We start from the raw sequence: 25,817 nt of genomic DNA, 5'->3' as shown, positions 1-25,817 counted from the left end.
AATTCGAACTTCCAGTTAATTCGAACTCGCACCCTGGTCCCGGCACAGCCCTGTATATTTCAATAGGGAAAACTCCCGATAATTTGAACGCGTCGGTATCCAAAACAGTTAATTCGAACTATGATCCCCCCCTGGTTTCCATCGCTCCTCTCAGAAGAAGTCAGCCCAGAGTGATTGCAGTGTGTTGCAAATCCAAACCAAACCAAATTTACTAGAGATGCATAACAACGAAACAGAAAAACAGCAGCATGGCGCGTGCTCTGCGCTCTTGCAGCAGCTGATTTCACTTCTACGGAGGACGCCGCGCCACCGGTGCCAGTGCTCCAGTGCATGCAATTATTATTTACGAAATCACCTGCCACAAACGTGCAGTAGCGCCTAATTTGCAATAACGAGTCCAGAGGTGGCTTCTTTGTACTATGCCCGCACAGTGTGGTGCGATGTCCATTCATTCTAGCGCCCGCCCACTAATTCGAACTCCGCTTAATTCAAACAATTTTATGATCCCTTTTGAGTTCAAATTAACGAACTTTTACTGTACTTACCTAGTTTATTATACTTGTCTGGCACTTTGATTTCATCTCCAGAGACACCTCCCGTAAGGCAGAGTGACCAAGAAAAGTGGTATAAAAACAGGCACCCAGTAAAATTATTACCGTTACTGTTTTTTGTCTGCCTATGCTTCAGTGGCCAACTAAGGTAGAACCGTGAGTTGGGCTAGCTGGTACACTGTTTTTCATCTCAGATGTGGACTAGAGCGTGAGGCGATGTCTGTCTAGACTGACGCTCAAGGGAACAGAGGGTAAGTGCTAATTCCCAGAGAACTACCGAGAGGAGCAGATATCACTGCTTCCACCCCATACATGCCCACGCAAGTCCGTTCAACCTGCCACTGACAAAGGTTTGTAGGCTGAAGACTGTTCATTGGGCATATCATGCTCACCAAGCAATCTCTTTTTGGACTGCAAATGTGAGGGAAGTTTCGTCCTTGCGGAAAGCCACGGATCTTGGACCAACTTATTCCGCCATCCAGAATGGCTGGTGCGACATCAGCAGCACCTTGAAATCGAAATACCTGCGCTAGCTTTGATGCGTAGATGAATGCATGGGTGCCTACCGACTTGTGCACGCTGCATTGCCGTGTCATGCTAAGCATCTCGTAACAGGTAAATGGACAGTGAGGGAAGGGAGAAGTTGATTTAAATCCACAAAATGATGTCCCCAGTTTTCAAGAGTACCATTCGTGATAAGTTTTTGATAGCTTATAAAGTGATAAAGGCATGTCAAAACAGGTGGCACAGCACTGCAGCATAGCTTTTGCTGTATGATTTTTAATGAGCCCTCGATGCTAATTTTTGGGGCAAGACTACTGAATTAGAAAATTTGTGTGTGGGTGGCTTTTGGTTGGTTGCTACAATGTTTACAGCCAGGAAGAAGTGTTGTGGTTGAGACCTGTGGTGTCACAAAAAATATGACATGAAAGAGAGAGTGCCTACTTTATTTGTTAGTTTACAAGTATAGAAAACAGCTTTCATCGAAGAGAAAATGCAGGGAAATTAGCTACGAGAGCTCCAATCTCTGCCATGTTAACGCAAACATTGTTCATCCAGGAAATTAAGCAATTAACAAAAAGAGTCAAGTAACAAAGATATAAAAAAACCATCGTCTACTTGCACTCGCTCACTTTCCTGACTTTCTCTTTAATTCCTCAATTGACAAAATCCGGGAATAAACAGATGTATGGATTGCACTTGATGTTGTCTTTTTTATGCCACAGCTTTGCATGCTGTGAGGCAAGCAGCTATAGACAAGGTCTCTAAGACATTTTCTGCTCGAGCGGTTGACACGGCGTCGTCTACCTGTCGTCGTCCTCCCCCTGCCTGAGCTTGGCAAACATCTCTCCCAGCATGCGGTTGCACAGGGCCGCGTACGGGTTCATCTGCACCAGCTGGTTCTTGGCGAACTGGCTTCCCAGTTTGGCGGCCTCCTTGAAGTCTGCCAGCGCCTCTTGGTCCTGGCCTCTGAGCCGGTGGATGAGTCCCCGCTGACAGAGGGCCTGCGCCGCAGCGTGCCGGTTCGTCTGGCCGAGGTTAATGGCGTTGTTCAGGTCCTCCAAGGCGCCTGCAAACGCAGAGGGAAGTAATGAACTCGTAATTTACTTCCACTGCTGTCGTGCACTTATTTTTGTAGATTTTTTTTAATGCGTCAAAGGTGCGCATTGGCTATGGTGTGCACGGTAGTGGAGGTGGAGGGCTATGGAATAATTTAAACCAACAGAGGATATTTATTGCATGCCACAATTACAACTTGGAGGCTCACTAAAAGAGTTCAACTTAAACGGCGACTCAGCGAGCAATGGAACGGAACAAACGCATATGTTAGAAGAAATTAAGAAGAAATGGGTGTGGGCAGGGCATGTAATGTGAAGGCGAGATAACCGTTGGTCATTAAGGGTAACAGAGTGGATCTCCAGAGAAGGCAAGCATGGCTGGGGGTGGCAAAAAGCTACCTAGATGGGCAGATGAGATCAAGAAGTTTGCGGGGATAAATTGGTCGCATTGAGCATAGGACCAGAATAATTGGAGATCTATCGGATAGGCTTTTGCCCTGCAGTGGGCATAGATATGCTGATGATGATGATGACAATGTCAACACAGGCATTTTCTTTTTTCATCTCCAACAGAAGAACTCACACTGCAGCTGGGATTGGCCCTACGTCCTTAGGTCACGCAGTTTGAGCAGCGCATACAAGTAAAAAAAAAAAAAATTTAATGTTAGTGTAGCGGTTAACTTTGCTTTGAAGAAAATTGAACAAGCCTTAGATTTGTATGGCTGCTTTTTCAATTTTATTGGATCAGTTCCAGAACAAAGTGTCTGTTTTCCCTCTCCCTCTTCCCTTCCCTCATGGTTTCACAGCTTTGGTCTTAAAATATGGTCTGCTGAACCGTTCATATGGTGGCTGGTTACCCAATAAAGCTGCTTCGGTTTCCCTGGGTTGCACATGTGCACATTCACTAAAGTAACGATTGAACGGGACACAGTAAAAAAAAGTGCATGAAACTGGTGCACCTTGCCAGCCGGTGGTGTCCGGTTGATTGTGTTAGTGGCGGGACCGGCTGTAACGCGTTCGACGCCACACTCCCCTCCCCCGCGTTTCTGCGACCGCCGTTCCAACAACCCTTTCCAGTTGGTGTTGGCCGTACCCGGCCCCCTCACCCTCTCCGCTGCTTTAATGCAGCGCCGACGCCACACTCTCTCCACTCTATCCCGCGCCTTGGATACTTCCGCCCCTCTCCCTACCCGGACTTCTGCGCGCGGACGCGTTCTATTCGCGCACATTTCCCGGATCGGGCACAACGTAGAAGGCAATCGGGGATGCATCAGAGACTAGGGGTAAACAGCTTTGCTGTAATAATCGCTCGGCAATAACGATGTCTCGTCGCGTTTTTTTTTTTTTTTTTCCGCGCGCTTTTGCCTTCATTAACAACCCTCGGAACTCCGGGAAAAGTAAATGATGAGCCTCCTCGATTATCAGTCCTGGATCGTCCGGGGACTGCCCGAGACGCGATCCGGCGCCCGTTTTCCCCATGTATTCCAAGGGCAGTCCTCGGACTGCCCACGGACCGTCCAGGGTTGGTAAATCGAGGAGGCCCACTGTTTCTCCGGGGGTGATATGAGCGCAAACATAACCATAGAGCGAGCGTCAAAAATACACCCTTGTAAGCACCCCCACAAACATTTATCCACCTGTTCTCTGCAGTACTGCAGTCATGTCTGCACTCAAATGCGACGCAGCTCGATCTTAACTACTATGTGCCTCTATTGACGGTCTTCATTGCCCGCGAGTTGAAGTGGCGACTCTTTTGGATGGGCGCGTGGCCCCGTAGAGAGTTTCAGCACTCCGTATGCCCACTGTTGACCGGGACCCGTCTGGGCACTTGTGCATTCGTCGCGGTAGGGAGGATTAGGAGTACACAGGACCCAGCGCTTGTCCTGTGTACTCCTTTCTGCGTCCTGTTACGTTTGCGCCTGGTTTCATTCAAAATGCATTTCCAACTCGCCCAGCTTGCAACTCTTCTGCAGGATTAGTTCCGCGGGCCGGCCCTTCCTTGCCCGCGCATTTGTCACGGTGGGGTGCGCCTCCGCGGCCTCTCTCTACTTCCCGCGCGCGCAGGCGCAGTCGGGTCCCGGTCAACTCGGTAACTACCCGCCGCGGTGGCTCAGTGGCTAAGGCGTTGCGCTGCTGAGCACGAGGTCGCGGGTTCGATTCCCGGCCGCGGCGGCCGCTTTTCTGATGGGGGCGAAAAGCAAAAACGCCCATGTGTACGAGATTTCGGCGCACGTTAAAGATCCCCAAAATTAATCCGGAGCCCTCCACTACGGCGCGCCTCATCGCCTGCGTTGCGTCGGCGCGTTAAACCCTACAATCAATCAATCAATCAACTCGGTAACTACGGAACAAGCAGACGGATCATACAGAGTGCTAAAACCCTAATAAGAGCTGACTCACGGTCGACGTCGCCCTTGATGCGCAGCGCCTGCGCCCTGTTGTTGTAACCGGAGGCTCTGTTCGGCGCCAGGCGGATCACGTTGCCGAAGATGTCGATGGCGCGGTCGATGTCGCCCTTCTCGGCCGCCTCCACGCCTTCCACTTCCAGCGTCTTCACCTGGTTCGGCGTGCCATCGTCTGTCGACGTAGGAACAAGAAATGGGACTGGGGGAAATGCGCCTGTTACTCACCCGTGCGGTTCGAGCAGTCAAAGTCCCTTTTTTTAGAGGGAATATAGGGTGAAAGTGAAAAACGTTGTCATCAAAAATTAAGGGTGCGCGAAGCTGGGAAAGTCATCTGCCTTCGTCGTAGCAATATCTTAACTGGGAAGGTATTCTTCGCATACTCGTTTATCCCTAATTTTCCCTTACAGTCGGCGCGTTTTCCCGCAGTGAAATTTAGTCGTTACTCAGTAGTGCCTGCATGCGTCCTCGTCCGTTTGTCCCGTCCATACGCGCCGTTTTTAAACTATGACACGGACATAATGATGTTGGGCTGTTTTGATCAATGATCTGTTCGCGGTACGGTGCAACGAGACTTAGCTGGGCGGGATTTTTTTCTTCTCTCGTACGTGGACCCAGACATACCTAAACTTTGCCAAGCCGAGTAACAGCTAGGCCCTTTACCATTTTAACGGGTGTCCACAGTTAAAAATGCCAAGAAAATACCGAGTGCACGTGAGCGCGTGCCTCGCGGCGACCGCCCGGCAGTTAAAAAAAAAAACAAGAAAATGTCGAGCGCACGTGTGTGCGTGGATCGCGGCGTCCGCGGCGCACGTTTGTCAAGCCGTGCATACACACTCAGGGAGATTGGCCAAAAAAAGGAATCCAGCGTTCTCCGCAATCGTGGCAACACTTGCTCGGAACGCGATGCGTCATAGCACGTCCTTGGTTGTCCAGTAATTAGCTCTTCCAAAAAAAAAAAAGAAGAAAGGAAGCTCACACTTATAGCAACAATTATGGAGTAAATGTCGTTGCGGCAGCGAAGAAGTAAATGCCGTCAACCAATTCTTTTTTCACAAAATTTGTACTCCACAGCCTATCCACAGGAACGCGAACTCGGGCAAGTGAATTTTACAGGGAAAAAGTGAGAATGCAATTTCCGTTCTCTGATTTGATCTGAGCTTTCCTTTCTTTGACTTGGTTCGCAGTCAAAGCATTCATTCTGTGCCACTGGTATATGCTGTCAATGCATCATGTGCATCGATACGGATTTCCTAGAAACCTAAAAATATGCAACAACGATTGCTGGTGCGCATATGTTTATTCTGTACATTTTACGCTTGACTTATCGCCAGTGTCGGAAATTGCAGGAACTTAATTACTTTTCACTTGTTTACGCTCGACTGATCTGTAAACACTGCAGAGGAATTCGTCTTCGCTATAACCGTGTTTTCATTATACGCGGGTTCGCTAGCACACATGCTAGTGTTCACTGCTGCTCTAGATGCTGGAAACTCGGCATACGAATACGTTTTTACCAAACCGCAACACATCGCACCAGCACACTTGCAACAGCGAGTATACGTGTTAAAACCAATCATTAATTGTCGATCAGTTTGTTTCGGAGTCCCTGTTAGTATATCCCGGTGTCTACAGAAGTATAGCCTTTAAACCCGTTCACTACGAATCGGTCTACCGCCTTCCCTCGTGCGGAATGCGCTAGCTACGATGTTTTTCTGGGTTATAAGTGGCGCAATAATCATTACGCAATGTCCGCAATGGCGCCGGGATGTGCGCGAGCGTATTCCTATAGGCAACAATTTGAGTACATCGCCTGGAATACTGTTAACCGTTTTAAACCATGTTTGGAACGGAACGCACGTGAGGTCGAGTTGCATTGCGGAAACAAATCGCCAGTGAACGAACGAGCTTGAGCAAACGCGCGGTCCTCGTTCGTTGCGTACTGACCTTGTGCGGCGCTTTCGGTCTCGGCTGCGTCCTCCGCATCTGTAGAAAACCCGAACTCCGAGAAGAGCGGGTTGAACACAGCTTCCAAGACGGCTTTGTCGTTGTCTGTCGCCATGAGGCCGGTCAGCAGCAAAACGAATTTTGAACCAGCGCCCTGCTGCTGTCGTCGTCTGCTGTGGACTTGCGGCAGAGCGGGACCCGTCTGACCGCTTGTGGTGGCTGCGGTGCCCCGAGGGGCATTTTTCCGTTCTCCCCTCTCCGGGCAGCCCTTATCGAGCTGCCGTAACGCGAGGCGGCAGTCTGCTATCGGGTCTGTGGGCCGAGGTCTGCGTGCATCTTCGAAAGCTCCCAAAAAACTGACTCGCCTGACTCAGTGGAAGGACGCGTCCTTTGACGCGTCACTGATAGGCTTAGTGTTCGCAGTAATCGTTGATCCCAACCCATGATTCTAACACTATTAAAATAAAAAAATAGTATAGAAATGATAGGGACTAAAAAAACTTATCTTGCACTAACTTGTTCGATACAAAAACGTGATCCCGACACCACAAGCTAAGTTGACCGGTGGTTCGATCGCTATCGTAGGTAGCGACTGGGGGTTGAAGTTCTTACCTAAATACCCTCCGAGTTAGCGCTAAACACGCAGTGAACGCTATTTCGCCTCTGGATGGCCATGCATGCTGTGAAAAATAGCTCCTTTCACCCCCGGAAATCTCAATTATCTTCCCTTTTACGCAGCCTGCATAGTTTTACATTTCACAGGGACGATTTGCCCAGATATCTGCCACTGCTGCAGAAGCGCAGTGCGTGTGTTCAACTAGCCGCGAGCAAAAATAAAACAAGGACTGAAACAAAAAAAGAATAATGAAAATGAAGCGGTATTTAATTAACATTTGGTTGTATCAGGGCACTTTTGGGGTCGTGGGTTGCAAATGCGCTTGAAATACCACTCAAACTTGCCAACCCCGCGTACTTTCTTTTTCTTGCGCTTGACTTTCCCATGACGTAAACTGCAGCATTCAGAATATCTTCATGCAGACTGAAAAGTGAACACACAACTTTAACAAAATAGTTGCCCCCCCCCCCCCAGGCATACCTTTCAAAAAGCTCTAAGGAACGTACGACACTGTACGCGTCTGCACTTTATTAAATAGCTTATTTCATTCTACACAAATGCGAGCAACCGGTCATTTTTTCGCCAACGAAGGGAATGCCTGATGGACATCGGGTGGGATGTACTCCTCTTCCACTTTGTCCTTGGCAGACAATCTCTCCGCCTCAGCCTGCACGTCGGCTAACTTCATCTCCAGCTGGTCCCAATTCTCGAACGCGTACAGCAGCTCTTCTTTCTCGCGCAGCTCCTTCTTACGAGCTCGGATGGCCTCGATCGTCTCCTGGCGCAAGATTTGATGCTTCTGCTCTTCGAGTGCCTTGTGCCTCTGCTCCTGCCAGAGCTTGAAGTTGCGATTCTGTTCCTCGATGTCGGTCGGTTCAAGCGCGGGCAATGCCTTCAGAGCTTCCAGAAGCAACTCGTGAACGTCCGCGTTCGAGCATCTGCTGGACGTCTCCAGACCGCCCAGCGCCGATTCCAGTCTCTTGCGACACTCGTCATCTTCCGGTAGGCCCCCCTCTTGTCGCTGCACGGCTTCGCGGAAGGCATTCACAGCGCTGCTGGCGAGCAACTCGCCTCCTTCGCTCCTCTTCGACAGACTCTCCAAGAACTCGGCAGCCTTTTCCCACTTCTGGTAGAGTCCGCACCCTTGGAGATAGTAGCTCCTGTGAAGCAAATCGTCGACGCCGTCGCAAAACAGCATGAGCGTCTTGCCGATCAAATGTTCGGGCTCGTTGAGGTCGAAGTGGTCGTCGAAGAAGGGGTTCGGAATATTGGGCACACGAACGAAGATTTCTTCGTCGTCGTCTTCTTCGGGCACCTTCGGGTTCGGGTCCCAGGGCTCCGGTTTGGGTTCCCGAAGGTAGCTGTGACACGAGTAGAGGGCAAGCAAGCGGCTGATGGCGTTTCCCGTACTCTCTTGCAGCATCATCTCAATGGCAACCTTTACGGCATCTCTATGGTTTCCCAGCTTTATAAACGAGTCCATCAAGATGTTAAACGTGTGCGTGTCCGGGAATATGCCGTAGTCAAGTCTGTTTGGCAGCAGTTTCATCAGCACGTCGTGCTGATCGGTGTCCAGAAAGTACCGCACCGCAGCCGCGTGTGTTGAGGGCAGCGTGTTTGCAGACTGTCTGGTGCGTCGGTGCCGGTTGAGGACGTTTTCGAACTCCACGGCGTAGTCCTTGCTGGTCACCTTGTTCAAGTAAATGTCGACGTCTACGGCACTTGCCTTCTGCTTGGTGCCGAATTTCTTGCTCAGCTCGACGAAGTACGTGTCGACGTTCGTGTTGCGCAGGATCGGATCTTCCGCGCGCTTGTTCCATGCTTCCCGGCAGTAGTACGACTCGGAAAGAAATGTTCGCCATGCAAGTGCGAGGGCGCGAGACTTCTTAACGCTGGAAAACAGCGGTCGGGAAGCGCGTCCAACGCGCCATGAGCCGCTCATGCACTGCGCCATTTTGTTCTTGAGTTCGTTGTTGTTGGATTACCTTGTCCTAAATCCTCTAAAGCCGCACCGACGGCAAAACTTGCTGGTCACGTTGAGGCAAAAAATATCGTTCATTAGTTGATAAACTAAAAAAAATTAGCTAATACTTATTCAATGTTTTTTTTTTTATATTACAGAGCCGTTAGGGTAGAATTCAATTTGTTTTAAGCTCTGCGTTCACCTACTAAAGTGCATTTGTCCTCACATTGCATTAATTTAATTACTGTATAAAAAACAAAACAATTATTTTTCTAGGTTTTACTTCTGTGGGCAAGCTACGATACTCACAATAAACCGTTAGCCTAAAGACGGCTGCAACCTGCGAATCCGGAAGTGGAGCGGAATGGTTGTTCCGTCCGTGTTTTTCCCTAATATGGGTACCATTTTTTTGCTGCAATTTGTCATTTTCCTCGGAAAATGTTTGTCCGCTTCGTCACCGTAATCGCTCACTCTCCTTGAGCTTCCCGTATCAGATCCGTTTCCCCTCCGGATCGGACACTGGTACTATCAACAGTTCTTGCCCAAACTTGAAGCAAGCCGCCGTAAAACTCGCGACACACCTGTGAAGCCGCTTCACTTGACAGCGCGGCGACACCGCGCGACGGTCTCATCGGAAGGGTGTGCCCGTTTTTGAACAGGATCTGCTAGCTGCTGAAGAGAACAGCCTCCGCGCCACAGTTTGCGTGCTTTTACGAGGAGAGGTGAGTCTTTTAGCGGGTCTCTCTGCGCGATCGAGCCATGAGCAGTACCCTAGCTGCGTGCTTTCGAGGTTCTTGACCCGGGTCGTAAAGTTTTTTTGGCAGCTCTGCATGTATCGATCGCTGTAGAAAAAAGAAAAGAACACTCTTCCCAAAAGCTGCGCTGCAACTCACTGCTATCTAAACTCTGCTTGGTGGCTGGTTTCATTGCCGGAAAGCAAGTACTGATCGGTGTGTTTAGATATTGTTAAGAATAATGTGGTTTAGATTTTATCTGCGGTGTCATCAACGGCGTTTGGTTTGGTGTAAATGGTAGCCCATTCGTGATTTAAATGATCTGTAAAAGTAAGTGCACGCGCATACCGTAAACCTACCATGGTTTCCGATAGCGTCGGTGAAGACTCCACTGACGATTGTTTTCGCTTCTAGTTCATCTACCGTGCTATGCGCAATGCCTGGTTCCAAGTGTGGGGCGCACAAGAACTATGCTGCGCACGCCAAGAGATCCATCGTAGGTGGTCAGCTCATGTCAAACGAAAATGAAATGTAGTAGCAAAAAAAAAAAAAAAATACTGGGCGTGGTTCAACTACGCGGCCCTTGTCATTCCCTTCAAGGCAGTAGAAAACGTACTTTCCTTTTCCTTTTTTGCCGAGGACTTTTTTTTGTTTCTCAAAAAATTTTGTGACAAAAATTGCAGGGTTTTCTTTAACTAAGTGCTGCTTTTATATTTTCTTTCGAAAACCACTTGCAAGGTCACTTCACGCGCGAGTGGCCTTTCACTTTGTCCTGCAACCATCTTCTGTAGGACATGACGTCACAGCTTAGTATCTTGTTTACATCATGTGTACGAAAGTGAGGTTTCTCAAACACGGAAAAGCTTACAAAATTTGCAGAGATGAGAAAAAAGTCTATAATGAAGAAAAAGTGCAACACGGAGTATAAAAAAGATGAGACAGCTCACGACAATGCTTGCCATATTTTTTTTTGTTTAAAATTTAGTGATCACAGAACATTACAGCCATCTTTTTCTGTTCCATCATGTGTGTTGTAATAAGTTGAACAACACGTGCGTTATAGTTGAAACCTTATGTCCTATAGGATGGCCCTACTGTCGTCTCCTTGGCCGCACCATTCTAGTTTCTCTCTGTTGCCTTATTGACACTTATTCCGGAAGGAACACCCTTGTCCTTGGAAGGGCCATGCACTCTGTCTACATTAATGTAACTAACTAAAAAATGTCCACATTAATCTGACTAACTAAGCAAAAACGGCCTTGTGTTCTGCAGTGCTCAAGCCATCTCCACACCCGAGAATATTATGTACATGAACTAACTTGCGTCTGTTGCAGCTACTGCTTGAAGCCCCATGCTTCTCCTTACAAACATTAACAGGATGGAAAGTTGGGCGAGTTGGTGTTGATTCATCTTGAAAACAGGCACGTAAAAGATGTTGACCAACAAAAGAAATACACAGGGCAACGCGCGTCATCGTGTGTATTTCTTTTCTCGGTAAATGTCTTTTCCGCGTCTGTTTACAAACCTTGCAGGGAAGAGCATGATCACACTGTAGTGCTGGTTCTTTGCTCACAGGGTCACTTATTCGAGTGTGCAGTGCTTGTAGACAGTTGTGATGTTCCTTGGCCAGAAATGCTGCCAGTGAAAGCCTTGCAAGGGGGCATGCGGTTCAGACTGCAAAAACAGTTTTCGTGCTGATTAGTAGCTTTTTAACACGTAAACCTCCTTGGAGCACGACTGGACCAACGCTGTTCCTTATTGTCATTACCTAAGTTCAGATTAACTATGTGGAAATTAAATTTATAACATAGCCTTTTCCGCTCATCATGCCAGGCGTTCTAGCTGGTGAAATGTGAGGCCTGAGAGTGAAACTTATTCAGTCTCTTGCTGCGTGCTTCCCTTCCAGGAGAGGAGGAGTCTGCCCAGGAGGCCACAGCAGGCAAGCATGGCAGCCCACCCAGACTCGGTAATCCAGGAGCTGAGTAGGCTGCACATCAACCACATGACGCCCCAGCAGTACTCGCCCCTTCGCGGAAAGAAGATCGCCCCCGTGGTGCCCCCCAAGCCCAAGAAGGTCGTCCCCATGCCTGCAGTGCACGCAGGTTCGCACCGTGAGTGCCCCACTCTCTCTCTCCCTCTCTCTTCCTTCCACACTTCAGGCTGCCAATAAGTGGCTGTTAAGACAGACTAAAACTTTGTTGAGTTTGAAAAGAATTAGCCTTTGGTAACGTTCTCAGCTCTATTCCAGCCACAAAAGATTTTTTTCCAACAACAACAAAAGAAAAATGCAAGAAATGTTCAAAAACTTTCAAACTTCATGTTGCAGTGTCGTATTATGAGCAGGAGTGACGTAAAGTGTGGGCCAGCACTAAAAAAACGTAGTTTTCAGTGTTTTAACCTGCATGTTAGCATTCAAGTGATACAAACAAATGGAACTAGAGGCCCCCATTACAATCGCCCAGTCATGTTTCCTTGGCAGTGGCTTAGGACGGTGGCTGCCAGTCCCACTAACAAATTTCTGTGACGTCGTGTGGAAATAGCTGCAAAGTGGCTTTGGAGTAGCCACTGCTTCATCTGTAGCCTCAATGTCTCGGTTACTGGCTTGAAGTTTGTGATATCACCGTTACAGGGCAGAGCAGTCTTTTTAATCAACCAAGCTTGCACTCTGTCTTCGCGGCCCCTTTAAATTACAGCAACAGCGATTCTCTGTTTCGTTGCATTGCCCTTGGCAACACTGTGCCAGCTGTGCCCCTGAGCTGCTCTGCCCGTTACAGTGCCCGATGCGACCTACGCCAACCTGTCGGCCCCCGTGATGCCCTGCAAGGCCGAGCCGCAGGCCAGCCCGGCCTCCGCGTTCGAGAGGCACGCCGTGGTGCCGGCCGCAGCGCTGGACTCGACCGACCCCCTGCCCCCGCCACCACCCCCGCCCACGCTGGGTCGGGTGCCCTCGTATTCGGCCTCGCTGCAGCAGCAGACCTGCCGATCAGCCTCGTACTCGGAGGACTTGCCCCCGCCTTCTCCTCCGAGGTCACCCGACAGCCTGGCGTACGGCACGGCGCAGTCCTCATCGGCCTCCTTCCACCACTTCCGGCCACAGTCGTCAGCGGTGAGTCTCTGCGAGATATCTGCCAGGCACTCTCGGTGCGGCGAAATTCTTTGCTACATTTTATTGCAGCTTTTCTTTGCTTTAAAGTTTTGATGCGAGAGCATGAACCGGCCCTTTGAGCGGAAAAGGTGGTGTCCAGCATCTGGCATCTGTGGCATTCCTTCTCACATTTGTGTGGAACAGTTGACATGGCATTGTTACGCTAGGCAGGAGGGGTAGAATGACCATCTTTGGGTGCAGGTCCAAATGATGTGCATCAATGCAGCAGGTTCGAAAGGAGCGCTCCCATTGGTTGCAACGCGTTTCATTGCATGTGGACACTCAGCGGCATTGGGCACAAGCTCTGTAGCAGCGAAACAGCTCTTAAACCTCCCACCAGCTGCAAATGCTCACAGTAGTGTATTGGCTATTGCCTGACGCCGTTATGCATTCTACCAAGCAATGATGGCAATACAGTGCTGGGCTTGAAGAAGCACTCAGCTATTTTCAATTAGGTATCAATGCCTTTGCATTCACAACTCATGATAAGTGCTTACGCGTCCTCTGAGGATTTTTGTCTGATGGTTTGTTGGGGTAAAAAAGAAGAGCAGGTCAGCCCTCAGTAGTTTTGCACTGCTAAACGCTGAAGCCATGAACAGCACAGAATAAGGACTGAGCATGTCAATTCTCATTGTGCTCACATTGGGTGAACTTCTGAAAAGTTCTGAAACACAACCAAACCTCAGAAACAGCTTGCTGTTTCTTGCGAGCTTTCACATCACCTTTGCAGCCGCTGAGTTGCCAAGCTGCTAAGCCTGAGTTCGTAGGGTGGAACACAAAAATGAGAAACAAAAGGGCCCCTTTGTTTTGGTGCTTCCCACCATGGCAGCTCAGTGGCTGGCCCATTGTTTCTGAGCCAAAGGGTGTGGGCTTGATCCCAGCCGCAGCAGCCATTTTCCTGATAGAGGCTAGAAATGAAGACGCCCTCGTGTCGAGATTTTAGCGCATGATAAAGATCCCCAGGTGGCCAAAATTAATCCAGAGCCCTCCACTATGGCACACCTTGTAGCCCAGGTGCAGCTTTGACGCACTTCTGGTAGGCCTCAATCAAACATCTTCATTGGTATTGCCTTTAGTATTCTGTAATGGCATGCTGGAACTAATTTGCTGTGGACAACTGGTTATTGGTTCAACACTTTGTTGTTGGAAAATGCCTGATAATAGCCAACATTTGCACCTCTATTCTGTAATGGCATGCTGGAACTAATTTGCTGTGGACAACTGGTTATTGGTTCTACACTTTGTTGTTGGAAAATGTCTGATAATAGCCAACATTTGCACCTCTTACAGAATTTGTACGAATTGGATTAATCCCAATTTCTCCCGAAAATTTTCCACCAACAGAAATCAATATTTGTGGTTACAGAATCAGGAGGTAGAGTGAAATTCAATCTGTCTGACAAGGAAAAAAGATGTGCTGAATACGTATGGCATGGAAACATTCCTAAACTTAGGCCTAAACTGTCACCATACAATCAATGGACTATTAGAAAACTTCTACATTTCATTAAAAGCACATGGGAAACTCACTTGTAGGCGAGTTTCACCTGTAAATGCTTGAAGCGAATTTCCAAAACACAAATGTACAGAGCTCGGCGTAGTGTAGTAGGCACCTTCAAAGCAGCCTACCCAGGTGCTCTAGTTACGCTGGCTGTACTTGCAAATGAAGCTGCTGTGAAACCTAGCATTGCTTCGATGCCAAGCTCGAGGCAATGGATTCTGTGCTTGGCCATCTTGAGGAGGGACAAGAAACAGGGAAAATCTGAGATATTGGTGCATGTTAAAGGTCCCTAGGTGGTCTAATTTAATCCACAGCCCTCTGCTATGGCATGTTTTGTAGCCCAGCTGTACCTTGTTCACATAAATGTGCCATTTTGGATTTTAGGTATTAGTCATTACAACTCGCTTGACACATCTACAGGGATGTTCATAGCTCGAAACCCAAATTGTAGCAATTTCGCCGCCTCTTTAGTGAACATTATCTGGTTAAGGTATTTTTGCACCTCAAAAGTTATTAGTGCTGCCAACTTTTACTTTCTCATTGATAAATATAAAACACCTCAAAAGTTATTAGTGCTGCCAACTTTTACTTTCTCGTTGATAAATATAAAAATTAGTTTCCCAAAAAAAGGTAGTAAAAAAGAAACTTCGCCCCAGTTTGTAAAGATAGCCCTGTTTTTTTTTGTTTTTTTTTTAGCTTCGAATTTGGAACAGTAAAAGCACCCAGAATGAAAGACCGTAATATTTTGAAAAGTGCTCTGAAAGTAAAGCAAGCCCTCGGTTGTAGAGTAGCTTAATTGAGGTCACTACAGATTTTTTTGTTTCCAAATGTCTTGTGTAATCAGGTTTGTCTGGTTCAAGTTTGGTTAATTCGTAAACTTCCGCTTCTTTCGTGGGCTGCTCGCGGAGGGAACGGTGTCAGCAGCCCGCCAGTTCGCTGCTACGAGCTATTTCGCGAACGCGGGTTCTTCGCGATGCTTCAGCGGCATGCAAACGGAGGCAGCGCCGGTACCGCACTTTTATCTTTCCAGTTGGCGTGTGCGGTTGGGTGCACCGAGCGGGACCTGCGGGAGGCGGTCGTTGCGCCCAGATAAACATCAGCTGCCTAGCTGGTCGTGCCTGTGTTGCTAATCGGCAGCATTCTTGCTACGATGGGTTTTCGCACGCTCGCGGGTGGTGCGCCGTCCGATTTCGTTTTTTAGAGAAATCGGGGGTGACTGTCAAGGAGATTGAAAAATGCGAGTACACCGAACAGTCGCCGGAAATCGAGCAATCGTGTGCGGCGGAACACGCACCGCGAACACCGAAGCGAAGCTTGCGTAGCGCGCATACAGCTGCACCGCGCGTTCTAAACCATATGGCGGTTTCCCTGCTCGAGCCAACGCCCTCGCGCAAAGCCTCGCGCGCGGTTTCTCTACTCCCGTTTCCAAATGAAGGAGGCGTTAAGCTGACCGTTCACAACAAATTTACTCTGTTTCGTTTTTTGTCGCCAGTCTCCGGCTCTTCGTACAGCGCTGGCGCCAGTTTCGGAGTGACGGACAGCGGCAGTTCGGTTTCGTTTCGCTCCTCGCCGTGCTGTGCAAAGCGGCGCCGCCGCCAAGAAAGTGAGACGAACGGAGGTCTCGCGCAACGAGCGCCGCTTCCTTCGCGATCTATTTGCGGTCCATCCGCTTCGTTCCTGGCCGGGCCGGGCCCCGGGAAACGGCGAAGACCATCGCCGGCGGCGCCCGACCGCGCTGTTGTTGGCGCCGGCCTGCTGTTGTTGCGCGGTTGCGGGTGTAACTTCGCGTGGCAGCAGCATCGCCTAGTTAATTTGGTCGGAATCTCTGGCGCCGAGTCCGGTGGACAGAACTGTCTCGGTGCTGCCGCCGGCGTTGACCGCCTCGACAGCGGGGACGACCGGCGCTGGTGAGACGATCGAGCGTCGCATTCCGCTGTGCATATCCCGTGCATATTGCATCGTCAGTGCGCTTGATGCATCGAAGTAGCCGGCCGGTATAATGGGCACATCTTGCGACCGCGCGTAGGTAATTACGCAGCATGAGGCGGAAAACCACTTCCGCGGGATGTGTTGTTTGTTGGCTGAGGCGAAAATGTTGCCTCATGGGGTATATTCGTCCCTCCCGTTTTTATCAGTGGTTATTGCACAACCACATGTTAGTTTCTTTTTTTTTATTTTCTACTGGAAGTTCCTTACGACACATTAAAAAATATCAACATATCCCGTTCAGTTTAACTCGAACAAATAGTTTGGTTGAGCCAAACTACTTATGAATACCCTGCTCATATTGCCGGAGTATGTGCGTTCTGGGAACGACCCCTTGCTGAAATCTCTCAGCATTTTCGACCTTACTAATGGAGATGCAGAAGTTACCTGCGTTTTTATTTTCCTTGTATCTATTTCTGTCACCGCTGTGGCTGTGGCTGTGACGATCTGCTGCTAGACACAAGATTGCAGGCTCAATTCCTGGCCGCAGCCGCTGATATTCTAGTATATGCATGACGAACGAGCCATCCCCAAATGGAACTCCTAATAGATGGAACAGAGATCCTACTGGTTCCTTGGTGTTCGATTCCTAACGTGCTTACGCTGTATACTGTCGTGTCATGACAGAAGGGTTGATGACTCTACTGTCGTGTCCATCCTGCACAGAGCACGTACGACACGGGCTCCATCTACGAGCCCATTGTGCCCCGGCCCCCAAGCCAGATGTCCGGCTACAGCAGCACGGGCTCATCCCTGTACTCGTCCTACTACCCGGGGGGACGCATGGCCAAGCCAGCCTCTCATCGCGGAGGAGGTGGCCAGGAGGCCGAGGTGGACCACCTCACCGACCTGCTCGTCCAGAGCATGGAGAACTCGGGGGACCCGGACTTCTTCGGTGAGTCGATCGAGGGGACGTCACCTCAAGGGGACGGGCGACGCACGGACTCCTTTCTTCCTTTCTCGTTTTGAAGTTGGAGGTGGTTATGTCAGTGTCGTAAGTGAACAGTAGTGACATGTGCACAGAATATTAGTGATTAAGCAGTGTCTATTCTCACGGCACCTGTGAGAATTGCGTTCCCGAAATTCTCATGGCAGTCACGTGTCACTGGTTAAGCACGCATTATTTGGTCAAATATTCCGTGGAAAACCCTTCTGCCAACTGCATCTGTGGCGTTGTAGTGTTGGTGCATAGTGCCCGTGCTTTGAGGTGGAAAGACTTCAGTTAAAATCTGGATTAGGGAAACTTTTATCTTTTTTTGTGGTTTTTCGAATTTGACAAGTTTTCATTCATAACAAATTTGTTAGTGACTTTTTTTGCGATGGGGTTCTCCCTACAATTATTGCGCGAGCGACGTGCAGGGCTGTACTGGTTTGGGTTGGGTTTAGGATGGGTTGTTTCACTGCAGTTCGTGTGGGTTAGGTTCAGTTATGTTTGGTGGTTTAGTTTAGGTTAGGAAACTGCTGTGAGAAATTTTCTACGGTAATTCTCATAGACACTTCCTAGTATGAGAGGGGAAAAGTCAGGTGTTTGAAAAGAGAAGTGGTCAGGAACTGTTTTTCAGTGTGGTGTAACTCTTCGTGCATGCATGTGTGGTGCATGCGGGGGCTTGTATCAGAAACCCTTTTTGGTTAGTTCTTCCAAAGTGGGCAGAAGTGGCGTGTGCTTTGACAGTGGCTCAACAAAAGGTGCTAACAAAAGCATTTATATAACTGGTTGGTCGACTTGAAAAGAAGCATGCAGTCTTGAGCACAAGTTCAGCCTGGCAGCTACAGGTGACTGCCTACTCACTGAGTTGCAATGAGGACATTCGTCTAACCACTTTATTTAGAATTCACACAAATCGAGTGGCTGATTGGTAATGGCAGAAGATTTTGACTCGTGGTGCTACCAACCTAGGATTTGTATGCTATTGTAACCTAGGGAAAGAGAAAGCTGTTTATTAAAACAGGGAAGCGAGATGTCTGCCGGCATGCTGGCAGCTAATGGTGGAAGAGAGATAAGAAAATACAAGGGGAAAAAAAAAAGGGAGGGAAAAAGTCGTGTACTTCTCTCTGTGAAAAAAAGTTTGAGCAGTTGCAAGGTGACGGTTGCAACCCAGAAACATACTGCACTGACTAACCTTGAGTTTGCTATTTTTGGATGTTAGCCATTGCTACAACTGACGTTTGTGTGTCCTAACACCTTGCTCTCTAACATTCTAACCTTGCTTGCTCAGAGGATGATGAAGAGCCACCTGTCATTGGTAAGAGCCTTGCCCTTGCACCTGCATGCTACGCTCCTTGCATGTGCATGCCCCCTAAAAACTAAATAACGCAGTTTAAAAAGTTATTAGTTTCAGTGCGCCGATGCAGAAGTGTTTGCATCTAGTTCGTACCTGATGGCATGCAGTAGGTAGTGAAAAAAAAAAAAAAAAAATCCACTCTTGCAGAAGCGAGAGTTTGTAAGTATCAGCCACAATTCAAGACAGCAAAGCAGCAGAGGCAGGCAGGGGGAAAACAGATCTGCAATTATTGTGGAAGGAGGGGAAGCACACATAGGTATATTATTTGACACGAGCACAGCGTATTCTACAATAAAATAACAGATGGTTGGGTGTAGGGGTTTATCCAGAATTTCGATTTTGTAGGAGTGTCGAAATCTTCCTGGGGCCTGTTGCAGGGGGGAGGAAGGGGGGGGGGTATAAATCCCTGATGGGGTGATTTGCACTGGTTAAGCGGGCCATCTGTGAAGCATCGAAACATGAAATTTACGAAATAATCGAATGGCAATGGGCCATTCATTGTAGACAAGTCACAACAGGTGTCCACAGCTGTAGGCACCATAAATGCCACCTGCAAATGTGTACACAGAGTAGCACAACGCACGCTGTGCGCCATTCCACTGTAAATTGCCGCCGAGAGAGTTCTGCTGCATCGTAACTACCAATGCAGTGTGTGTGTAATGTACCCCTGCAATATCAGCATGTATTTATTTTGTGTGTGTGTGAAGGAAGCGTAACGATAGCAACACCTTCTCCACTTTTTCTTGTTGCAGGCATGTGCTACAAATGTGGCGAAAAGGTCCTGGGAGAGGGCAGTGGGTGCACTGCCATGGACCAGGTGTACCACATCAAGTGCTTCACCTGCCATGTCTGCAGTGAGTGCCCTTGGCAAATCCCACTTGTGCAGCTTTTGCATTTCAGTTGGTGAATTCGAACCTCTTTGAAGTTAACAGCTGAATGACATTGCAGCAGTCCAAAGCCGCTCAGCTGTGCCACCGTAAATTTTATGTCAAGGTGTGATCATTTAACTGCTTTCATTCGTATAATCTTCTTCACTGCACAGATTGATTGACGATATCACCAAAAGGATAACATTGAAGGAGATAGATTGATTCAAGTGTCTTCACTGATGCTTTGGTCAACCTAATAAGGCACTGAGTAGGAAGGGCGGTGAGGTTGGGATGAAGGGACGGGGTCGTTATACATGTGACAAGTGACATTGCCCGCCTTTACGTTGTATAGCAAGCTCCCGTAAAACTGTTGCTGCATGCTTGCTCGTCTTGCAGTGGTGCAAAAGTACGTAGAGTGGTTAAGATTAGGGAAACGTTTTTTTTAAATTATTATTTTTTATGTGAATCCAAAACTGTCACTTCCCTGTTTTGGTTGATGTTGGTCCCCAGCTTAGCACCCTATGTCCTTAGCCCAGTACGTAGAGTGTTTAAGATTAGGAAAACTGATTTTTTTTTTTGTTATTTTATGTGAATGCAAAAACTTCGTTTCCCTGCTGCTTTGGTTGATGTTGGTCTCCAACTTAGCATTTTTGTGTGTGTGCGCATGACATCGTCATTGTTGAGCTAAAATATTATGATGGTAAACCTCTGCAGCTTTAAGCAGCGCAATACCTCGGGAACTGATCATGCTATGCTCAGCTTTGTAGCCCTGAAAGGTGCAGCACTGAAGTGGGAACCAACAAGTTATAATCCTTGCAAAAAACCGCATGTTAATTGAAAAGCTTAGGCACACGACTGAGGACACTTCATTTGGTGCATATTGTCTGCTGTGAGAGCTTTTGGGCAATATTTTTTTTTTCTCTTCCAACTTCAGTGAAAGAACTCAGGGGGAAGCCCTTCTTTGCCATGGATGGGAAGCCATACTGTGAAGATGACTACCTGGTACGTTTTTGCCTGTAAAATTTTTTAGGGTAGCAGCACAAAAGGAATGTGGAAAAAAAAAACGGTGGCCACTTTGGGTGTCTCTCTTATGGTTGTGCGTAAACTGTTAAACTCGTCTCCTTACTTTATTGGTTTTTGGGTGTTGTGAATGGCCTAATCTGGAATTCGTAATTGGAAGTGTAGAAAGATACGTGAGGGGTTTCCGAAGGCCTTCATTACAAGTCTCTGCTCCTTTATGATTTTCTTTTTGTCAAACCACGATAGTGCCAGAGCGACATTCGTCTGGCCTTGTCATGCAATGTGCCGTTCAAACGACATTTAAGGAGTTTGCCAGATTTTTATTTGTAGTTGCGTTGTGTAGCTTAACTCATCGAAAGCATTTGTTTACTAACTGATGCCAGGAATATAAAACACCGTGCACCTTTAGCGGCTGCTTTGGGAACCACATTAACATCGCCCTAGTTTGCAATGTAGTTTGGTGCGGCCCAAGTCCTCAAAATTTTAATTTTTACCAATTTTGTGGTATATGTTGACTTGCTGTATGTTCATGCGCAGGTTATACCAATTAAGCAGGCTTTCAGTTGATTTAATTTCACTCTGTAGACTTGTCATAGCCAACAAAACCGGCACAAAACGAGCTGTTCTCACAGGAGAAATTTCTGCTGATTGGCTGAAAAAAATCAGAATGCTGCAAGCACATTCCAAAAATTCATCTTATGAGGAAATTACTTCAGTTCTATTTCCAGTTGGCCACTCTGCATTGTTAGGCTGTGTGTAAAGCTTTAACTTGTATGAACTAAACAAGTGTGGGATGCATGTTTTGCCACACAGATAAGCTGCTTTGATGTTGTGTGTCAGGTCAGCATCCCCCCCCCCTCTCTTCAGAAAAAGGGTTCCCAGCAGATTCGTGATTGAGAGCCACCTATCTCTTAGTTATTTCCCTTATTGGTTTTTGTGCAGTTGTGGGTAATATGCCACGAAAGCATATGACCAGCTGCATTTGTCGTTGCGAGGACTTGTATTGCTGTAAACTGTGCTATTAAGGGAGAACACACCCAAAAGAAGAGTAGACTGTGCTTGGCGGAAGTTTCTGGAACAACGTTTCTGGCACAGGGCCGGTGATCTCATGATAGCTTCCTTCTTACAGAACACGTTGGAAAAGTGCTGCGTGTGTGAGAAGCCAATCTTGGACAGGGTGAGTTTGGCCCTTTTCTGTAAGGTGCAATGAAAAGTACTGGCGAACAGTCAACACTGCGTGTTGTTGACACGTGCCGTCTGCGAGCTTCGCACACGCAACCAACTCTTTAACTCTTCTTCCAGATCTTGCGTGCCACGGGCAAGCCCTACCACCCTGCGTGCTTCAAGTGCGTTGTGTGCGGCAAATGCCTCGACGGCATTCCCTTCACCGTGGATGCTACGAGTCGGATCCATTGCATCGATGACTTCCACAAGTGCGTTCACATTTCTCGGCTCTTTTAATTCGACTCTTTCGGTATCATTCTCCTGCTGTGCTGTGTTTTCGCACAAACTGAGTAGGGTTCGAAGATTGCGGGAACCTGTCATGCCCCATTGTGGGTTCTGCATGTGTGCGGCATCTGTTGTTGATGCAGCTCGACGCTCTGTTTCAGAAAATTCGCTCCCCGCTGCTGCGTGTGCTCCCAGCCGATCATGCCCGAGCCGGGCAAGGAAGAGACCGTGAGGGTGGTTGCGCTGGACCGGAGCTTCCACATTTCCTGCTACAGATGCGAGGTGGGTCTTTCTTGATGCATGTAGGGGCACCGGGAAATGGCAGACACCACTGCCTGAAAACTTGAAAATGCATGAAATGAAAACTTAATAAAGAACTGCACCCTTTTTTCTGCAATCTTCTGGCAGAGACGGTAGTAATTAAGTGGCCCCAATGTTCCACACATTGACAGGTATGGGGTGTGGCGGTGACACCCAGTTTTTGCGCATCAAGCCTACACTTTACAGTTTGCGTGCGAGAGAAGTCCCTTCACCTGCCTAAAGAAACCTGTAGCATTGTCTTCACCAGCACTCGGACTAAGCCAACAAGCAGCCTCATAGCGTGCGCCATCACACCTTGGCTGCCTTTGGAAACTAAATGTGTGCGCACGTGTGAACTTGATGTGCTGACAAAGCCTTTACATCTGCTGTGGCGAAGTCCATCATTTATGCAGCTTTTCCGAGTGTGGTACGTTCATTGTCATTTGAAAAGTCTTCCAGGAACCACAGCATTAATTTTGCTTTCAGGAATATTATGTCAGCATATGCCCTAAATCTTTACATAACTGTATGCTGGGTTCCAGCACTGTGGGATTACCGGGAATGAAGCCGTTTGCCTTGGTGGGGAGCGAGGGAGGGAGGGAGAGTTTGTGATAGTAAGTCCTCGTGCCACATTAGAGAGTTTTAGCAGCATAGCATTAGCGTGTTTACGTTACTGTCTACCGTGCCTGCAGGAGTCGACTGCGCGTGTGCGAGAAGTTGCCGCAAATGGTGACCTACCGGCACAGGCTTTACTGTCGCCAGTGAGCTTCCAAAGCAGACGAAGTGTGCCCTCGTTTCTTGATTACAGCAAATGCAGTGCACTCGGTGTTTGATGCTTGGTGTAGTCGATACAAGTAGTCTTAGTTGATGTTGTTGATTACGTTTTTCTCGTTATATGATGCTGGGGAGCACGACAAATGACTATTTTTCTCAGATGGGCGCCTCACCTGCTTCAAATTGTTCAGATAAGTTTCTGAGCTCGTGGAGCGCTTTCACGCCTCCAAAATTGTGCTGGGCAAGGCAGTGTAGGTTATTGAGTAAGTACTGCCACGTTTCACCAAAAATTTAGCCGAATACCTGCCAAAATATTTAGCGCTGGCATAAATTCTAGTTTATTTTGATTCCAACTATACTCGGTAGATGGCGCCACTCATGTGTTTTTATTTTTTTTTAAAGCTCTACAGGTGTTGGCTACAGTATTTTCAAAGCAACTAATATTATTGTTAACAGTTCATCCGAAAAGTGAAACATTCAAGCTACGTACTTTAAAACGAAAGCAAATAGATACGAGCAGCAAAATTATGCGCGATTGGCTTTGAGAATAATTCATCAGATGGCACTAACTGCACCACAGCGGCCGGAATACGCAAACCGCAAACAGCGTGCTAAAATGTGTCCTACCGTTTTCAGCGGTAAATAGAAATTCCAGCTTCCGGTAACACTGTAAATGGTACTGCTAACACGGTAACTATACGCTAAAACTCCATTATGGGCCACCTAGTTCCCTCTCAAACCAGTGTGTGTTGGGGTCCAAATGAGTTCAACCAGAGGGGTCGGGGGATTTTTGAGGAGGGGTTTGGAAATCTTGAATGGTCATTTTCAAATCTGCGATTATGATTGTTGGAACACCTCACGGCTATATCGCTGTTGCTAGGTGTGACAGCACAGCATCTGAATGACATTACAATCAGCACTGCGCAGTTAGTATACGTTACCACAATAGAATTTTCGCTATGCAGTACTTGAATTGAGAGACGAAGCTCGTGAAAAATTTTCCTCACAGCACCTTGATGAAATCTACACCTGCATATGTTGCTGTATTTAGCAAAGTCTTACTCTGTCACATTTGACTTCAAAGAAAACAAAGTTGGGCTTAAGTATTATGCTTGGAAGTATGGATACTGCAAAAGCTACAAGAGTGTTTAGAACTGCTCTGTAAAGAGGACTCCGATAGCCAGTGCAAGACACTTCTGCCTGATCATCACTTTGAAGTCTTCTGCAAAAATAAATGCTGAATTAACACCGGTTACCGTCTTCCATCGCTGTTTATGGGGTTCTTGCTTTAACCCTTCAATGCCCGAGACTTCTTGCTTAATTCAGATGGCAAAAGCAATTTTATGATCTAAAAGGACTCCAGACATCACAAATATGAAGTTAGAAAAAAAAAAATTAGGTTTATTAGGACAGACACAATGAGGTGTTGCTTTTGGGCACAGGAATGCTACCTTTGTCAGCATGGTTTAGGGTTCAATTGGAGACCCTAAACGTAAAGTTGGTATTGCTATCATTTGTAATAACAACGAAATTGCACAATTTCGCTCACCTACCACAAGCCCATCGAGCCGCCGTGTTCGATGCGAGTTGACACGCAATAACAAGTGTTTTTTTCAGCGGGCAAAAGTACGTGCTGCCCTGTTTTTTACTTTTTGAAGGTCCAAGTACCTTCCCACAAAGTCTAGGAGAAAAAAAAAAAAAAACGTGTTCCTGAGCAATGCTAGGTATCGAAGACTTAATTCGTTATGCAGTAACACCTGTCGTATTATAAAGGGTGCTGTTGCCGCGTGCATTATCTCAAGTGGACCAGAAGTCCTATTGGCCTCTGTGGTTGGCAAGGCCGACCAGTTGCAATCACGGGTTTTGTCTTCCAAGTTTTGTTGCCCAGGGAGCAGAGGTGAAATGCAGGCCGTTCTTTGCAGGATTGCGGACTCCTGCTGTCGTCCGAAGCAGAGGGCCGGGGCTGCTACCCACTGGATGACCACATCCTGTGCAGAAGCTGCAACGCGCGCCGCGTGCAGACCCTCACCTCCCGGATGGTGTCCGAGCTCTGAACAGAGAGGGGGACCCCCCCACCCACACCGATGATGCAGGGCTGCAACATTTGTGATAATTTTACAATTTATGGAGGCAATGTAAAGCTACCGCGAGCTTGTTCATCTTAGTCAAAGCAAAGAGTAGCCTGTGAATTGTTCAACTTTTCTTTTTGGACGTGGCGAAAGGCGAGCGCATTTATGCGAAGTCAAGGGTCATTTAAATTTGACCCAGGTATCGTTAGCCCTTTTTAAATGAACCTTGCATTTCCAATGAGCTGAGTACCTCCAACAAGATCAGATGAATGTCGACTTACTACTAATAAATGGTACATGCCCACTCTTGCAATGGCTTGACTAGCCAGTGTGGTGGCAAGAACATTTTTTCGAGCTTTAGAATATCACTCGCTGGTTTATCGTGGTATGCTGCATGTAGTATTATGGACTATGACAGCATCAAATTCCTGAAGAGGAGCAAATGTTATTGTGCTGGAATGTGTGGAGGAACGAATGACATGTAACTTGTGCTAAAGAGTTGTGTGTGTGCACAGACGATTGTTTACAAGTAAAGCTACTGAAGAGTGTAAATAGCCTAAAAATCCATGCTGATGTACTCAAATAAGGTCAATAAAGTAACTGTGTCGTCAAACGTGCAGTGCTGGTGAGTAACTTGACACACAAAGGAG

At 47.7% G+C, this 25,817-nt stretch overlaps 3 protein-coding genes across 5 annotated transcripts; 1 reads left to right on the top strand and 2 right to left on the bottom strand.

Annotated features, from left to right (window-relative positions):
* Window positions 1-1,482: 1,482 nt before the first annotated feature.
* On the bottom strand, window positions 1,483-6,845 carry LOC144145336 (tetratricopeptide repeat protein 36). Of its 2 annotated transcripts, none has more exons than XM_077676907.1 (3): window positions 6,460-6,845; window positions 4,511-4,714; window positions 1,483-2,121 (listed from the first exon to the last, which is right to left on the bottom strand). In XM_077676907.1, exons 1-3 carry the CDS (start codon window positions 6,572-6,574, stop codon window positions 1,856-1,858), a joined length of 585 nt encoding a protein of 194 aa, XP_077533033.1. In that variant the 5' UTR covers window positions 6,575-6,845; the 3' UTR covers window positions 1,483-1,855. The 2 variants fall into 2 exon arrangements, with proteins under 2 accessions (XP_077533033.1, XP_077533034.1); XM_077676908.1 differs by having other exon boundaries at window positions 4,511-4,687; window positions 6,460-6,826.
* Window positions 6,846-7,588: 743 nt separating this feature from the next.
* Window positions 7,589-9,083, bottom strand: LOC144145330 (uncharacterized). The gene has a single exon (XM_077676900.1). It carries the CDS (start codon window positions 9,027-9,029, stop codon window positions 7,647-7,649), a length of 1,383 nt encoding a protein of 460 aa, XP_077533026.1. The 5' UTR covers window positions 9,030-9,083; the 3' UTR covers window positions 7,589-7,646.
* Window positions 9,084-9,360: 277 nt separating this feature from the next.
* Window positions 9,361-25,755, top strand: Zyx (lipoma-preferred partner zyxin). Of its 2 annotated transcripts, XM_077676901.1 has the most exons (11): window positions 9,361-9,760; window positions 11,679-11,883; window positions 12,547-12,878; window positions 17,071-17,299; window positions 18,621-18,647; window positions 19,439-19,540; window positions 20,490-20,557; window positions 21,705-21,752; window positions 21,878-22,008; window positions 22,186-22,306; window positions 25,021-25,755. In XM_077676901.1, exons 2-11 carry the CDS (start codon window positions 11,718-11,720, stop codon window positions 25,150-25,152), a joined length of 1,356 nt encoding a protein of 451 aa, XP_077533027.1. In that variant the 5' UTR covers window positions 9,361-9,760; window positions 11,679-11,717; the 3' UTR covers window positions 25,153-25,755. The 2 variants fall into 2 exon arrangements, with proteins under 2 accessions (XP_077533027.1, XP_077533028.1); XM_077676902.1 differs by lacking the exon at window positions 18,621-18,647 and having other exon boundaries at window positions 9,363-9,760.
* Window positions 25,756-25,817: the final 62 nt, after the last annotated feature.

The sequence above is a fragment of the Haemaphysalis longicornis genome, unplaced genomic scaffold (assembly GCF_048455015.1).
Source record: "Haemaphysalis longicornis isolate Haplotype H1 unplaced genomic scaffold, Haemaphysalis longicornis Haplotype H1 scaffold_7, whole genome shotgun sequence".
Classification (NCBI taxonomy): Eukaryota; Metazoa; Arthropoda; class Arachnida; order Ixodida; family Ixodidae; genus Haemaphysalis; species Haemaphysalis longicornis.
The sequence above is the reverse complement of the archived record's forward strand: the minus strand, read 5'-3'. Positions and strand labels throughout refer to the sequence as shown.